This window comes from Danio rerio, chromosome 6 (assembly GCF_052040795.2).
Source record: "Danio rerio strain M-AB ecotype USA chromosome 6, GRCz13ab, whole genome shotgun sequence".
In the NCBI taxonomy this organism is placed as follows: domain Eukaryota; kingdom Metazoa; phylum Chordata; class Actinopteri; order Cypriniformes; family Danionidae; genus Danio; species Danio rerio.
The window spans coordinates 47,863,448-47,882,104 of NC_141026.1; the positions used below are offsets into that span (position 1 = coordinate 47,863,448).

General features: G+C 35.4%; 1 protein-coding gene across 11 annotated transcripts in view; it reads left to right on the forward strand.

Annotated features, from left to right (window-relative positions):
• The window catches only part of cntn4 (contactin 4), a 430,281-nt gene that overhangs the window by 365,029 nt on the left and 46,595 nt on the right, over positions 1–18,657 (forward strand). For all 11 annotated transcript variants that reach the window (XR_015492869.1, XR_015492870.1, XM_087256006.1 and 8 more), the window contains 1 exon segment: positions 3,745–3,872. Coding sequence is in view for 9 of the 11 variants with exons in the window: in XM_087256006.1 (XP_087112132.1) it covers positions 3,745–3,872 (128 nt within the window). In the remaining 2 variants the exon portion in view is untranslated.

The window sequence follows — 18,657 nt, forward strand, 5'->3', positions numbered from 1 at the left end:
AAAAAAATGAATTCAATTCATTTTTTTCGGATTAGTAGCTTTATTAATCTGGGATCGCCACAGCAGAATGAGCCGCCAACTTATCCAGCATATGTTTTATGCCGCGGATGCCCTTCCAGCCGCAGCCCATCACTGGTAAACTACCATACATACTCACTTACACACACACACACACACACACACACACACTGAAACACTATGGTCAATTTTAGCATAACCAATTCACCTGTACTGCATGTCTTGGACTTGTGGGGGAAACCAGAGCAACTGGAGGAAACCCACATGAACACGGGTAGAACATGCAAACTCCACACAAAAATGCCAACTGACCCAGTCGAAGCTCGAACCAGCGACCTTCTTGCTGTGAGGCGATTGTGCTACCCACTGCACCACCTTACATAAATATGTTACATCAAATAATTTATAATATTTTTTTTCCATTCTTTGAAACTGTATTTTAATAAAAATTGTGTGACATTAAAGAAGACACTAAATTTTTTTTAATTTAAAATACATGATTTGTGTATAAAATCACATACTATGCCGACAGAATATGTAAATAATGTTTTACTAAATATACGGTTAAATGACCAAAATACAGCATGTTATACTTAAGATTGTTGGTGATTTCTCCGGTAAGGTGAAAGTGAGTGACAGATGCTGAGGGCTTCTTTCCGCTAGATGTTTTGAACACGGCTGTAGGGATTTTCTTTGGCACTAAGGTCAAGCACTGAAGTTCCAATTCATCCCAAAGGTGTTCAGAGGGGTTCATGTCTGGGCTTTGTGCGGGCTAGTAAACTTCTTCACACTCGGTAAACACATTCCCTCCTGCCATCCAATCAAAAACCACTCTACAGTACATTCTGTTAATGTCTGTCTATGGAGAGTGCATGCTTACACACATGTTAATAGCCAAATGCGCGTGGAAAGCTAAGCATGTTTTCCTTCTCTCTTTTACAATATGTACACCAAATTATCACTGACACACTCCAGCTGTGTTAATTAGAAATATATTATTTATTGGGGGTCCTCCCAGAGTCATTAATGAAATCCACAGTTTGTGCAAAATGGATTATTTATATTCAATGTTTTGTCCACACCAATTAAACATCTCTTCCCCCAAGCTATCACAGCTTTTCAAAATAGAACCATCTATAATAGGGCACCATGTTGTTTTTTCCCCCCTTTTTTTCTTCCTCTCTCGTTTTCTCTTTCTTTACGCACACTCATAACATTATTGTGTATAACTCGCTTATGACTCACTCCTTCTTGAGTATCGTGGGCAGAATAATTAGAATGCCATCATGAATTAATGAAGCCCTCCCTTTTTTTTCTCCTTCATCCTCAAGGTCTCCGCATCATGCGTTTTATCTTTGAGGATGTGTGTTTTTTAAGTACTTTTATGTGTGTATGCATTATCATTTTTAAAGGCCAGTATTGTGCAAATATCATTTTGTATTTGAATACTTTGAGCAGATTTTTCTTTTGACCCACATAAAAAAACAGGTGTTCAATTTTGCATTGGTTTGATAACCATTTAAGAATGAAAAGTTGAGCCTAAAAGTAAATTGTATTGTTTTTAAAGAGCCTCTATTATGAGTTTTTGAAAATGGCCAGTGTGTAACACAGCTCTAAGTGAAGTGAAATATCCAGCTAAGGCTTAAATCTGAAGGTGCACCATTCATTCATTCATTCATTTTCTTGTCGGCTTAGTCCCTTTATTAATCTGGGGTCGCCACAGAGGAATGAACCCGCCAACTTATCCAGCAAGTTTTTAGCAGCGGATGCCCTTCCAGCCGCAACCCAGCTCTGGAAAACATCCAAACATACACACACACATTCATACACTACGGACAATTTAGCCTACCCAATTCACCTGTACCGCATGTCTTTGGACTGTGCGGGAAAACGGAGCACCCGGAGGAAACCCACGCGAACGCAGGGAGAACATGCAAACTCCACACAGAAAAGCCAACTGAGCTGAGGATCGAACCAGCGACCCAGCGACCTTCTTGCTGTGAGGCGAACGTGCTACCCACTGCACCTCTGCGTCGCCCGAAAGTGCACCATGTTTAAAACTATTGATTCATCTATATAAGAGTTGACTCATTGTAGTTCGAATGAATTGCCACAGTAACTAGTCTTGAGCCATGTTGGTGTTGGCGTGACATTGATACGGAACTCCAGCCCCACTTATTTGTTGCACGTGCAGACCCAAGAAAACCCGGGCCCCGCCCACAAACACTGTAGAAAGAAAAAGAGAAAGACAAACACAGTAACTGATCACGGCTAAATCATGTCGTGTAGACGCTGTGCTCTGGAGTGTGAGGGGAAAGTTAGCGTTATTTTCCCTACCCAAAGATGAGGCTGTGAAGAGTCAGTGGTTGAAGTTTATTTTTGCAAAAATACCTCAGCATTATAGCCCCAGCCTTGTGCTGTGTCACCGTCATTTTTCTGACAAGTGCTTCAGCAAACTACACGATTACAATGGGGGATTCATTGGCCATTTGCTAAAAGAAGGATCAGAGAAGACTATGGATGTATGGGACTTTGTCAGTGCTTGAACGGAACTTTACAGTACACAGCTCATAGATCAGTTTCTTCCTCCATTTCACAAGTGTAAGTAAGTGAGATTAAAATGGCTGCCTCCTTGTTTTCTCTAGCTTGCAAATTATGTATTTAATTGTGTTTTGTTACTTGTAACTGCTTGTACTGTCTCTGGTTAACTCTTTATATTCTCATTTTGCATCTAAAACAATGTTGAAAATGCGACACATGCTGCGTTGTTTACGGCTTTAAATGTGCGTTCGTGAGGTCGCGATCTATTATTTGTCGTTGTTATGACCACTGTCAGCTATTCCTACACATGTGTGGCAGTCAAGTTTTAAAATAGTTCAGCTTTTGCCATTGTGTGGATTAATACTGAATGTGTGTCATTGTTTTACTTTTGGTGAAGAATAGAGCAATATTCAGGTGTTAAACTGCATTGCTTTAATGAACCCCTACATTGGGTTCACACATACACTCTGCACTCTGACTACTTCAAAGTTGTTGATAAGCCGTGGTGAGCAGTTCTTGCACTGAACGCAGTCGATCAATCATAATAGACTGGGTCATCGGACCGATCAGGGCAGATTAGCATCGTGCTAAGGAGGAGTTTGGGAACAAATGAATCGCTGGATGAATCTTATGAGAGTCATTTGGATAATTAGGTAAAAATAAATGCATATTATAAGACAATGAAAGTGTTTTTTTTTTTTTTTTTTTACCTTGCATGCATATCAGACTGTTGTTAGAGACCACCAAAACCATAATATGCCCTTTTTAATGCAGAATAGGGGTTTTATAAATGGAAAATATTTATGAAAACTTGTCCAACTGCATCTTTTGGGGAAGAAAAACATAAATACAAAATTTCAGCAACTCCCTCATTCCTCCTAAAAAACATTTTGACAGCAACTTCTTGAAGCTAAGGGTTTGACAAGACAAAAGATTCATAGCTATGTGCAAAAACCTTCAAAACTCTCTCAAAATTGCACTCTTTTTCCTGAAATGGTCTCTGTAAGAATGTCTTGAACGTCTTGCATCACCCTTAAAATCTCTCCAGATGTCTTGAGTCTTAAATAGCCACAAAGCCCGATGCTGTTGTACTTTTATCTTGTCAAAAAATAAAACGGTTTTGCTGATTGCTGGCTTAAAGTCACAGAAGCACTCTGGAGTAAATATCACATGTTTGCTTTGTAGGATTGCTGTATTGGAGAGTGGAAGCCTTCGGATATCCAATGTCAGCAAATCTGATGCTGGATCGTACACGTGTGTCGCCCGTAACCAGTTTGGTGAAGCCAGCAGCTTAGGAAACCTGCTTGTGAAAGGTATTTGCTTAAATTATTTGCTGTACAATTGGAAGATTGTGTTGGTTTATTATAGCTGTTTGTTATATAAAGTTGGTCCATTAAAGTAATTACAAGTGGCATCTGATTGTGGAAAAATGGGGTTGAAAGTCATGTCTAAATGTATTTATTGTGTCACATCTTCATCTGATATACAGCATGGGGAAACAAAATATTCAACAGGTCACAATTTTTCTCAGAAAACATATTTCTAAAGGTGCTGTTGACTTTTGAAAGGTGCTGTTTTGACTTGAATTTTCAGCATATGTTGGTAACAACCAGTGAAATCCATATATAAAGAAAACAAATCTAGTTCCAGTGGTAACAAATTACAAATACTCAAGATACTGTAACTGAGTAGTTTTTCTCAGGAATTGTACTTTACTAAGTAGTTTTATAAATGTGTACTTTTACTTTCCCTTGAGTACATTCTTAGTGCAGTATCGGTACTTTTACTCCACTGCTTTCCTTCAACCTACAGTCACAACTTTATTTCTTTCTTGCATATAATGATTGACTAAAGTAGAAAAATCAGTCCTCTGTTTCCTGTCCAGTCAAATCGCACATAGAAAGTAAATTGCATCATACTGAGCAACCTCAATACATAGGCGCTTTATAAATGCAGCAAACCTTTTGGAAGCATTAAGAGTGTCCAAGAAGATGTCCAAAATCTTTACACGCAATGATGCACAGACTTTTTAGATACCGTATCTCACTGAGGAGAAAATGAAGGATGTCGACTGTATGATGACTGAAATCACCAAACAGCCTTAAACAATCACTAAATGGAACGGATGAAAAATGGGACAAAAAACTGAACGATGGAAGAAACTAATGAAGGATCAAATAAATGAAGAAAAGATTCAAGGAAGGACTGAACAAACAAAGGAAGGAATGAAGGAAGGATGGAAAGAAGGAAGGAAGAAAGGAACAAATGAATGAACGAACAAACAAACAAACAATCTAATGAATGTGTTCACTAATAAATAATGTGTCCACATCATCTCACTTAGTGGGAGCAGAGTATTCGCCAATTGGCAGAGTATATTTGAATAAGACCCACCTTCTAAATAGTGTATTTGAAGTGTTGCTTGTGAGCAGCGTATATTTCAGAGCGCGCATAAAGTTTTGTGCACAAACAAAGGAAATCAGAGCATAAGCAAAAAGATTCAGATGCTCGTATTTAGTGGTGTAATGGATCAGAAATCTCATGGTTCGGATCACATATAGTTTTTTTAGTCACGGATTTGACCATTTTTCGGATCAGTCAAAAAGGGTGGAGACAAATAGAATTTGCTTTCCATTTTCACAAAAACAGTACCACAAGAAAGTTTTGGTTTCAACAAACAGAACTTAGAAGCTGTAACTTTGTTAAAAATAAAATTAAGAAAAAAATCAGCTGAATAAAAATAAATTGTAAACTATTCAGTAGTGTGAAAGATTCACTGTTACAACTACTGTTGCTGATAGCTCTAAATGTATAAAGTGTATATTTAGTACAAAATGTACTGTATAGTTAAATATATATTTAGTCTAATTTTCACTAAATGATTTAGTTATTCACTAATACATGTTTCATTGCCAGATGCATCATTTTAAAAGAATTATTCAGGTGCATATTTTTTAATGGCTGGTTGTCGCCACCTATTGGTTAAATGATAAAATTGCTGCCCACAACTTTTATTTTTGAGCGTCGTTAAATGCACATGATGGTCATCTTAGAATTTACCATAAACATCAGTGGTTTTTATGAACTATTTTTATGAACTATAAACTATAACATTAATAAACATATTAAAATCACCATCATGTATAATTTTTGTTGTTGAGATCCTGATCTTTTAATGATGTGCAGCTACACTGGATGCATTAATGCAGGCTAAACAAGTAGTGACATTAAACACATTTATTAAACTAAGAAACCCACCACATCCCGAATAACCTATCACGACTTTTCTTTCATCTTTATATTTTACAGGAGAGCCTAAATGCTTTCATACAAGTGATTTGAATGCAGCGAGAGGCAATCTCTCTGCGATTTGTTACAAATTTAGGATTAATCTACTAGTAAAAAATGTATTAATTTGTGATCCGTATGAATCAACCATGATCCGTTACACCCCTACTTGTATTATATAAATGTGCTCTTGACTTGTAATTTGCTCACGACATTTATCATTGAAATAACGCCATATATTTTGATTTTGGATTGAACCCATCATGTAACTGTGTGGAAGACTGTACTTTCTTCACCATCTTTAAGCAACCATTGGTTGTGCTTTCCAAGGAGCTACTTAAGAACTGTTTATGTAGGTCTGATCTGTTTCTCCATTAATAGAATTTATAACAATTGCTATAGTGTTTGGCTGGTTTGTGCTTGTTTAAGTGAGTTAGTCTATCGTTATTAATGAAAATGTGTATAATCCATACAATATGTGAAGCTGATTGGTTGATTCTTGTCACATGACATGCAGTGCACCTTGGTATATTGATTAATATGTTAATATGTATGGAATTAATATGTTTTTTAACTCGCTACACTATTGGCTCAGTGCCGCACCATCTCCATTTGAAATAATGAACACGAGCGCACAAGAGACCTGGTAGGTATCACACATCCAGCCCAGTCTTTTTTATATGCTCATCTGTATTTTGTCTAAGTAGGGTATACCTTCCAAAGCTATCTGATCTTATCCAAGTGCAATCCTTTTATTTCCTAATGAGATGAAGGAGTGTAGTGTCAGAACAGCAGCATGGGGAACCCGGAGGGACCCAGATCACACTTGTGTTGAGTCACTGGAGCAGTGAGTTATTATGCTGTATTAAATATGAATGAGAGGTGGGTGTGCGGAGCCGAGCGTGTTCACTTAGGAGTGTTCTAAGGCTGTGGGGATTTTCAGGATGTAAGCACAACTCAGCGGAGGTCTCCATACTCTGCAACGTGTGTGTTTTACCTCCCTCACCGCTCTCTGGTCTTTCCTCTTTTTCTCCGGTGATATTTCTGCAAATTAGTTTCATAAAAAGCATTTCGGCTGCAATTAATAAAATGGGATGCCTGTGTACAGATTCTGATGTAATTGGGATCTCTTGAACTTAAGATGTGGAAGGTTGTGGGTGATTCAGAATTTAATTGAGACTGAAATCATGGCTTGACAAATCCTTTTGTTCAGGGTATGTTTAGACATCATCCGTTTTTCCGACTAAAACTATTTTGGCTATTCATTTAAAATACAATGGCATTCTGTTGCCAGATCTTGGTGGAAAATCAGCAAAAAGGAACAAGTCCATTACAAACTGAGGAAAATCCAAATACTCATATAGAGACTAGTACCAGTAAATCATTATCTGCATCTGACCACTTTAATAACTCTAATAAACTTGATTGATTTATGAGCCAAACCTTAACAACAAGCCCACAGATGGCTGTAACAAGTGGAAATGGTAATAGGAGCTCAAAAACCACAACACATCTGTTGTCAGGTTTGTTGCTGTCATATTAAATTGATCAAAAATAGTGAATACCTAAAACACAAACCTACTGACTGCTACTATGGTTGCCAACCATGCAGTTTCATCATGCTCTATAGGCTTAAAAACTGAACAATTTGGGGAATTAACTGGTCTAGATGACTTTTAATGTGTTTGTAGCATTACTTAACCATATCCATATGCTATTACTTAAACTATCCAGTTCTATACTTACATTAGATGTTTGCTAAATGATAATTAAAGGATTTAAAGAGTCACGAAACACCAAAACACATTTTTTGAGATGTTGACATTCATATATGTGTCACACGTTGCTAAAAACACTATTAGGACACATATATTTCACAAAAAGAGAAAATTGGTTGTTTTTTTGTTGTTCTGGGAAAATTTGTTCTTCTAGTTTAAAAAGAATCGCCCTCAAGGCAATTAGATCCTTGTGTAAATTCCAGTGTGGAGACTGGATGTCTCTACCGGTGGGTACAACATGACGTCTTTCAGTTTTCATCAGTAATTCAAGAAATAGACTTGGTTTGCACCAATCAACGCGCTCTATTGTGAACTTCATTAATGATATACATGATAGCTTCGAAGACTGTTTTTACTTGATACAATGTTCAGACGGCAGAGAGACGCCATGTTGTGTTGCCAACCCTAATAAAAACAAGTGGAGGAAGAAGAATTGTTATGAGACATGGGTCAGCAGTGTTGCGTTTATTAATGTGCTGCAACAAAGGTTTTGTTTTCAATTCCCCGCTTTGAGAGCACAGCTGGACTTACATGTGGATTATAGTGGTCTGCTAACATGCGACAAAAAGTAAAAGTATGGCATTTGTAAGGAAATTTTTTTACCTAAGAGCTTTTCGCATCTGGACATGTTGAAATCCAGATTTGCCACTCATCTCCTTTATAAAAAAGAAGCAGTTCCAGTTGGTGTTGATTGTCCTTTGTCTACGGATTTGGTAAGTGTGTGATTAGTGTCTTTGTTTATGTTTATTCAGATGCCAAAGTTAGTTGGTATCATCAGCAGTACTCTTTTAGTTTTTAAAGTACCTTGGTACCTTAGTCAAAATGATTTAGTCACTAAGTTTACAATACATTAATGTAACTACAATATTATGGGCTGAAAGATCCGCTGTATATGTTGCTCTCTGAATGTAAACATGTAAACACCTTAATCTAACTATTACTGCCGTGTAGGATTTTCGCCGCATTTTGTGACAGAATAGTCTATACACATACAGCTCTCTGTTACTAATCTCTGCCCCTACCGAATGCATCTGAGTTACAGAGAAATGCGGAGGGTTTTTTTTTTCTTCCATATTATTATATTACAAATTCCATTTTAACTATCCAATAGCTTGTTTGTCATGGGGGGGGGCATGCTTGAAATGTTCCTGAATAAAAGTGAAAGTGCCAAACTGCAGTTAAAGTTTACAATTTGATATTTTTATTAATTAATTTTGGAATAAGGTTGTAACACAAAATGTGGAAAAAGTGAAGCGCTATGAATACTTCCCAGTTGCACTGTATTATTTAAGGTCACTTAATATAAAGTGGGAGCAAATATTTATATTTTTGCTGCCTGACAATTATATTCCAAATTATTAATACAAAAAATGATGCACATTTTTTACCGCTGATTTTTAACAACAGTATTTTTTACCTCTTACAGAATCCACTGAAACCACCTACCTCTTACAGAACCCACTGAAATAAATCATATATGTGATAAATTATAACATTATGGATCAAGGAAAGGAGTTAATTAAGGCTGTTTTGAGCAGTCCAGATTGTCCTTTTTTCATATAATCTTCTTTTTAAATTAGATCGGATGCCAGCAGTACTTGAACCACCAACTGTTATTTGTCCAGAAAGTTGGCAGAAATTTATAACGAACATGAACCAGGCAGTGAAACGGCAAATTTTGCTTTAGTTGCAGTGTTCGGCAAAAAGGTCAAAATAAATGAGGACTGTTGTGAAAAAAAAATAATAATAATAGAACAAAATCACAGACACTCCTATCTTGTGAGGATAAGATTTCTCAGAGGTCGGAAGAAGAGTGGGTAATTTGCTCTGCAATTGTTTACTGATTGATACAATGACAAAGTGCAACCATGAAACATGACTTTACCTCAGATAAATTCTGGCCAAATTGGGATTTTCTTTCACATCCATAGTTTATATTTAAGCGTGTAGCATTCTGGCCAACATCCTAGTAATGTAGGAGATTTGGTCCTACTTTATATGAAGTGACCTTAACTACTATATAATACCTGACAAAAGTCTTGTAGTCGATCTTAGTTGCAAGAGCAACAAACGAACAATGAACTGCATCCCAATCATTACAAATACTGCAGAAGACCTATTGGAACCCACATTCTCACAGAAATCAGTTCATTTTGGTGAAGGAAAAATCATCATTTGGGGTTACATTTAGTATGGGGGCATGCAAATCTGCAGAGTGGATGGCAACGTCAACAGCCTGAGGTATTAAGATATTTGTGCTGCCCATTACATCACAAACCACAGGAGAGGGCAAATTATACAGCAGTAGAAAGCTCCTTTTCGTACTTCAGCCTCCATACCAAATTCGAAAGCAAAGAAGGTCAATGTACTCCAAGATTGACCAGTCCAGTCACCAGACATGAACATTGTTGAGCATGAAGATGAAGGAGGCATTGAAGATAAATCCAAAGAATCTTGATAAACTCTATACATTATTTCTGTTAAGTGATAAGACTTTTGTCTAAGTGAGATCTTGCATTCCTAATTAAATAATTAAAAATCAAGGCATGATCAAATTTTATTTTGTTAAAATAGGGATAATCTAGAGGCCTTTGCCATTCATATAAGCCACCCCTGATACCAAATGATCAACTAGAAGTCAAGATATTATTTGCTGTTCCTAAAACTTGGATAGGCGACAAGACTTTTGTCAGGTAGTTTATACTTGCATCAAAATCTAAATTCAATGTACTTACTATCTTCATAATGCATTGAAGAACACATTCGGTGCTCTTGAGGTGGGATACAGGTAGGGTTAGGGACAGCTTTTGTGGTATGGATGGTTTTAAGGGTGTAACTACAGTGTAATTACAGAAATTAATTACAGATGCAATTACTTGCATGTATGTAATCATCATAAATACAATGTAAAAACATATTTTTACACTGTGTACGTTGTAACAAATGGTTCATTTCAATGTAGGAACAAATTAGTTAAGGTCACTTAATATAAAGTGGGACCAAATATTTGGATAGCTTCTCATTTTAGACTCTGTGCTGAAATAAAACCATTTCAAATAAAACCAGTCCATTTTTTTAGATTAGATTAGACTAGATTCAACTTTATTGTCATTACACATGTACAAGTACAATGCAACGAAATGCAGTTCAGGTCTAACCAGCAGTGCAATAGCAGTAAGTGCAGGATACAGGTAAAGGTTATAAAGTGCAGTTATAGAAAAATTTTGCTATTAATAATCAGAAGTGTGCAGATAGATAAACATAATCACAAATGTATATGTATATGCAGGGCTTTACATTAGCACCCGCCAACCCGCCAAATGCGGGTAGATTTCAGCTTTGGCAAGTGAATAAGCAAGTGAATACCGAATGACAAGATGATGATCACTCGCGCTAACAGCTGATTTGATGCGCGCGACTTCTTCAAACGCGTGCCCGTGTCTGCTTAACGTGTGCGCGCTCCCGAATCGTGAAGCAACCGTGTCTGGAACAGGTTCTCGAAACGCAACTGTCATCGGTTCTCTTTCAAATAAACTAGACAAAGAGTGATGAACATGCACCTTGCAGCACCGGTTGCTTTCACTTTGAACAGATTATTAAATGGCAGAAAGTGCAGTTAACTGGTGATCCGAGAGATCTTTAGCCATGACAGATTACTGTGCATATTTTTGATACATGACAATAGTTATTTTTTAAAAGTCAATTGCTTTTCTTTTTTTTTTTAAGAAATGTTTTGTTAAAAAAAGTATAGTATACAGTTATATTTAGCTTGTTTTGACACATTAAAAATTTGTGGCTGAGAAATAATTATTGTTTTGTGTGGTTACACAGATAAATTTGGTAAATCGTTAATTTTGAGCTCTAAAAAAAGTCCTGTGAAATAAAAACTAATTGCAATATAACACCCATTTATAATGACCCATTTGCTCATGCTCATTAGCCGCGTTTCCACAATCGCGCCTAAAGCGAGCGAGCCAGGGCGAGCCAAGGCCAGTGGCGTTTCCACTGTCACTTCCGGGGCCTAATCGGGCCAAAGCGGGGCTTTCTTGGGGCCAGCGGCCGGCAAGCTCATACTCTACACACAAAAAGTGAAATGAATAAGAACGCATGTGGAGATTACACAAAATTTAAATCAAGTAATTTTAGCATGTCATTGTCAAATTTATGCATATAAAATATATTTTCCCAACAACAAAATTGTGGCTAGTGAAAATGCAGAGTGGCTAGTAACATTGGAAAACTACTAGCCACATTGGCCTTTAATTAAAAAAGTTAATGTAAAGCCCTGTGTATATGTACAGTGGGTGTGTATATAATTACAAATGTCCATGTGCAGTAGGTATTGTGCAGTTCAAATAAGTGAATCAGTGAAATGTAGTGCAATGAATATGTGCAAATTTTAAATGTGCAAATGTTAAACAGTGCAGTGATTGTGAGGAGTATAAGTTAGAGGAGAGTGAGGGGTGTATTAGGGGGGCATTTTATAGAAACTCTTAAATAGATGCAAACATTCTGGCATATAAAAAAGCTCTATATTTATCACCTCACTCACATAAAGCTCTTTTTTTAAAATCTGAATAATTTCTCAAACCACAGAATAAATGTCTTGTGCCTTAAGTGTGAAATTTAGTCTACTTCATTAACCTTTGTCAGACACCGAGACCTTAAATCATAGCATGTCAGTAAGAGATCCATCAAAAACTCAATAAATATCGACCCGCTTTCATTTTAAATTCATATATATTACGTTATCAAGTTATTGACGTGACGCAGAGGAACGTGGTGCGAGTAAATGATATTTATAGACAGGTGGACTGGGAAAGAGCGCCTTAAACTTGATTGATAAATGGATTCGGTGAGGCTGAGCACTTTTCACTAGATGTCATCTGAAGTGATATGCCAATGGCAGCTGTACGTCAACATCCATTTTCTGTCCATTAGTATGTCAGACAGGGGGACACATGCTGCATCAGCAGAGAACATCAATAGTTATACCATTCAGTCAAAACTACTGTAGACAACATCAGAGGAGAGCTAAAATAACATGACCACCAACTAAATACAAAACACACAATCATATTAGTATTTTGTAAGTATTTAAATGTGCATGGATGACAGCAATAGAATAAATCCATAATACTTTATGCATGATATAAAATGAAGTTATACAGTATTCCACAATTCAGACAAGATACCAAGTAGCAGTTCTGACTAGGGATAGGCAATGTCTTATCGTTTGCAATATGTCGCTATAATTCTGACAACATATATAGATATGAGACCAGATGTGGTTTCCATTCACAGGAGGAAAAATAGTTATTATAAGTAGTTATTTTATTAATAATTATATATACATTACAGTATTGAATCCCGTGATAATAGCTAGGTGAATTAGCATTGCATCACAAATATAATTAATGCTTATCAAACACTCAGGATGGCTTAAAGAACACAGTTTATCTAGATATTATCACAAGCATTTGTTTATTGGGCTCATGTTTAATTCATTTACCTGTTTTTGTCATCTTTATTCTCTTTTCTCAGTAGCAGCGATAGCAGATGTCTTTTCTATATGTGGACTTTATGTGCGAGAGCACCCTCTAGCTTCTGGGTTGAATGAAAGAGAACACATACTTGTGAAATATGTCATTATTAATATTGTCATTGCAATAAATTCCAAAAAATAATGTGACTTTTTTTAAGTCCATATTACTCATCCCTAGTTTTGACAATTGTCATAATTGTGTTATTGTATCTCACAATTTGTTGAAAAAAATAATACTTTTTATAGTATTCAGTGCACCAGTAATGGCTAGGTGAATTAACATCGCATTATAAATATAAATCTACATAATAGACACAAGCATTTTTTTATTTGAGCTCATGTTTGATTCATTTATCCGTTTCTGTCATCTTTATCCTCTCTTTATCTTTATCTCTGTAGCAGCGATGGCAGATGTCTTGTCTATATGTGGACTCTATGTGCGAGAGCGCCCTCTAGCTTCCAGGATGAATGAAACAGACCACTTACTTACGAAATATGTCATCATTAATATCATTAGCGCGATAAACACCAGAAAATATTGTGATATATTTTTTTAATCCATATCACCCATCCCCAGTTCTCAAAAATAAAGTAACAATTGTGTCTTTGTATCTCACAAATCATAGTTTGAAGAAAGTCAAAATTGTGTGGAAAAAACTTTAGCAGTTCTGTAAATGAAAAATCTAAATAGCGTGATACTGCAAGATAGATAACGTTTGAATTTTATTCATTTATTTTTTGTGTATGTTTGTACTTGTTTATGTGGTTTAAGAGGACACAAAATTGTATAATGACTTTTTTTGAAGGATGGAAACTAAAACAATGGTCCCAGCGTATATCCTGTTTTACATTTTTAATTTCTATAGCTTCCGTGAATCCAAAAATAGCCACATATTGATAACTAGTGTTACTAAAGCTGTTTTAACATTAAGTTGTGATCGAATCGCTTCTTGTTACAGTTATGAAAAAGTTTGATAACAAGCAGAAAATGTTTACGGGGCCAATGACATGACCACATTGAAGTAGCTAAACTCTATTAAGGTGGTTTAACATGCCTCATAATTCAAAACACTTAAAAGTCTTACTCAGTGGGGTCTTTTAACATTCAAAATTTTCCAAAAGTTTTCTGTGAGGGTTGGGGTAAGGTAAAGCCATTTAATAAGCAGTTTTTACAGTATTAAATACATTATGGAGACTCCTCGTAAATCATATACATAAACAAGTGTGTGTATTTTTTTTATAACTTGTATAACTAATAATACGCAAGTTTTTTCAATGCCATTATATTTAAACTTGCTTACATTTTTGAACATTTAAGCTTGACATTTTTGTTCTGTAAGCCTAGAAATAGAAAAAATAAGAAAAAAAATATTTTTAAAAACTTTAAAATGTGTAAATCTTTATTATGTGTTTGTAAAGTTTCCACTACATTCTTAATATTTCAATGTTTTATGTGCTGTCCATTGATATTGTACAAATCAATATCTGCCCAAACAACATTTATATATTTAAACGAATGCCGATCACTCATCATGCTCTTGTTTCAAACTTGAATGCAATTACCACCCGCCTCATAAAAAAACTGTTCAACGCACAAACAAATCTGTAGTGTCTGAGCATGCCATCATGTTTACTTAAAGCTTCAATCCATTAAGTTTTCCTACTGCAGATGTTAGTCTTCAGACAGCAGCTCTCTGAGAAGGGCACTTCTCCTTATAGTGGTTTCCATAGTGAAAGCGTTGATTGTTTGATTTGCCCTTTTTTAAGATGCAAATGCAAATGTCCTATGCATGAGTCATATCATTATTCTTTAGCGCTGCTGATTCTTCTAGATTCAGAGATGATCCATAAGTCCGCACGGTGTAAATTTTGCTCATGTGGAGAAAATCGAACATATTTCAGATTTTCTGACACAGTGTGTATGAAATATATTCCCCAATGTCGGCCTGTGATTAATTCTTTGAAACATCTGCTATTTAAAGGGCTAGTTCACTGGAAATAAAAGAGAAATTATCCACCTTTATGTTGTTCTAATGACCTTCTTTCTTTGTTATACTATTAAAAATTATTTAAATTAATAAAATAAAAATATCTGTGTAGTTTCTTCACTAAGCTGAATATTCCAAAAAATAAGCTCAAATCGCCAGATAATATTTAGAACAGCTCACAGATAAACAGTGGTGGAAAGAGTACTGAAAATGTAGTGCAAGAGTAAAAGTATCTGTTGTAAATATTACTAAAGTACAAGTAAAAATAGACCCTTCAAAAGTACTTGAGTACTGAGTATTACGCTGAAAAAGATGATGCATTTACATGTAATTTGTGGTTGTGTGTAAACGTAACATTCTGTAGTGCATTTAGTTAGCGCCCACTCAATTACAGTAGTTTGAGTATTTGTAATTTCTTACTTTAAACCACTGCAGATAAATATGATCATTTATTGTCACTGTGAACACAACAGATTTATTTAACTCAGAGAAGATGCATTGCATTGAGCTTTGTGTATTTTCGTTAATCTTGATTGCGCAATATACTTGTTTTTCCAGTTTGAGTGGGAGTGAGCATGCATCATTTACAGAGACTAATGGTCACGGTCAGGATTTTTGTTAAATAATATATTACATTTAAAAAGCTTAATGCAGGTTGTTGTTCACTGCCATTATATGGAAGAGCATGAGCATTTAAAAAAAAAGTTGTGGTCCATTAAAGAAAGAAGGTCATGTTACCAGGGTTAAACATTATCATTTTGATCATTTCAGATTTTTTTCCATTTAAATTTAATAGAATTTATTTTTAAAAAGTATTTAACAAAGAGCAATTAAAAAGATTAAAATGTAAAAACATAGTAATTAAAGAGAAAATATATTTAAACTAAAATAATTAAAGCTAAAGCTAAATAATATAGATATATAGAGGCATAAAAATATTAAAAATGGCAAAAATAAAAATATGAATACATTTTTTTAATTAAAATAGAAAATACTCATTCATTCATTCATTCATTCATTCATTCAGTTTCCTTTGGCTTAGTCCCTTTATTAATCAGGGGTCGCCACAGTGGAATGAACTGGCAACTTATTAAGTTTGCATGTTCTCCCCGTGTTCACGTGGGTTTCCTCCGGGTGCTCCGGTTTCCCCCCACTAGTTCACAGACATGAGCTATAGGTTAATTGGCTAGGCTAAATTGTTCGTAGTATATATGTGCGAATGAGTGTGTATGGATGTTTCCCAGTGATGGGTTGCAGCTGGAAGGGCATCCGCTGCGTGAAGCATATGCTGGATAAGTTGGCGGTTCATTCCGCTGTGGCGACCCCAGATTAATAAAGGAACTAAGCCGAAAAGAAAATGAATGAATGTTGTTAAATGACTCAATTAACAAGATGTAGATGAGTTTTTTCTTTAGTAGAACATTAAAGAAAACATTTCTCTAAACTGTGGTTCTTGGTGATTTATAAAATGAAGAGTTCAGATGCAAAAACCTCTTATGTGACATCTAAAATTTTCTTCTAAAATGAGCAATTAGGTTCCTATGTGGGTTCTGTAATTTTACTTTTATACGAAATAATAGGTTATCTTCATTGCCTTTAACATGAAATATTACAAAGGTCTCAAACTGCCGGCCAGCAGGCCATTTACAGCACTCCCTTCTCCTCCTTCCGACTCGTAACTGACATCAAAGATATAATGAGATTTGGTCTGCAAACCACTATCATTGTTGTGCAGTCGAATCTAGATTTGTGGTATTGACCCACCACCTAGTCAACATTTAAAGTAATGCATTCAGATTAGTTTTACTTTCATTTTCTCTCCGTGAATGGTCGAGAGTAACACACATGCATTTTAATTATGTGACTGATTTATACGTTAAAATATATGACCGTAAGTGCTCTATTTTTACTAAAACTCTATTTTTGCAAATATTTAAGGGTTGTTTGATTATTATCAGTTTTATATCAATTGTATTTTGTTTTACAAACACTTCTTCATGGCTTACACGTTATGCTGGTGGTGTAACAAATTTGATAATTTTGATAATATTTGATTCAAATAGTCTTGTTTAACAGATTTTCCTCATATGCTTATGAGTAATTGCATAAAAGCTATACTGCATGTACATACTTTTCCCCTCTTTGTTTTACAAAAAAAGAAAGATATAGAACAAGTGCCAGTAAAGTCACTTGAGTCACCCAAACTGCTTTCTGCTGTTCTTACACTATTGGGACAATCAATTGGGGATGAATAATAATTATTATGCCTATTATTTGTGGTATTTTCATAGCAATTTAAACTATTCCTTTGATATTTACAACGAGAAACAAAAAGCCTAAATTATGTCAGGTTTCCACTTTTTTCTTGTGCTGGAATGTTAAAAACGGCCCTTCTATGAATTGTCAGCCACTGAAATGGCCCCCACCAATTTGAGTTTGAGACCCCTGAAATAACTTACATAGGAGGAATTAAAATTTTAGGTGAAAAATTCAAACAGTCAAAACAGTCAACATTGAGAGTCAAAAAACCTGATTGTACTCTGAATAGTATTGTGATATTATGAAGCAAAATAATCAAGAAAGTGCACATTTTTTTACAGCTACATTAATCCACAGCCCAGGCAAATGATCCTTTAACACCCAGTAACATACAAATCCAATTATACATTAACATCCATTCACACTAGTGGTTGTACAAAACACTCTGTTGAAAAAAGAAGCCTGTATTTGTGTGTTGTAAATTTGTTATTGCAGACAAATTGTTTGTTGTTGTTTCTGCCAGTTACTTGTAAAATCTTAATTTGTCTGAGTTCCCATCGGCTGCTTAATAATTGAGAACTGCGCTACGTGCATTATAGATGATATATATGTGTGGTCAGAGACAGAGAGAGAGAGACAGATGAGTATCTTATAAGTCTTTTATGTTGAGTTTCCTTTCTATGCTTTCACGGAGTGCGAGTGTTGTACCGACACACCGTTTTTTTTTTTTTTTTCACTTTCTAACACTGACATATTTAATTAATCAGGAGTGGATTTCTTTAATCTGGAAATATTTAATTTAAGAAAGAAACTCCACAGATCATTTCACACCGCAGAGGTTGAAAGGCTGGCTCATAATTATTATTATCCGTCTCTAAAAACAGAATTATCTCTTGAAAGGATGTTTTATTTCTCATTCGCAGGACTCGGATTTCACACTAAAGCAATAACTGCCGTTTCTACTCACCATGAAGCACACCACACACAAAAAAATGAGTTTAATGGTATGGTGACTACCTCAGCCAATTACTGTGCATATAGTTGAAACTAGGGGTGAACAATTAATCATTAAAAGATCTCAATCTCTGTTCTTTTTCTTAAATGTCAATGATTTGGCTGTATCTATTAAAACTTTGACAAGTACCATCACAATACAATCAATTTGAGAGCGTCTTTTCATCTACAGAGCATCATTATTTCTGCATTACAAATATTCAGATTATCATAAAATGTACATAAT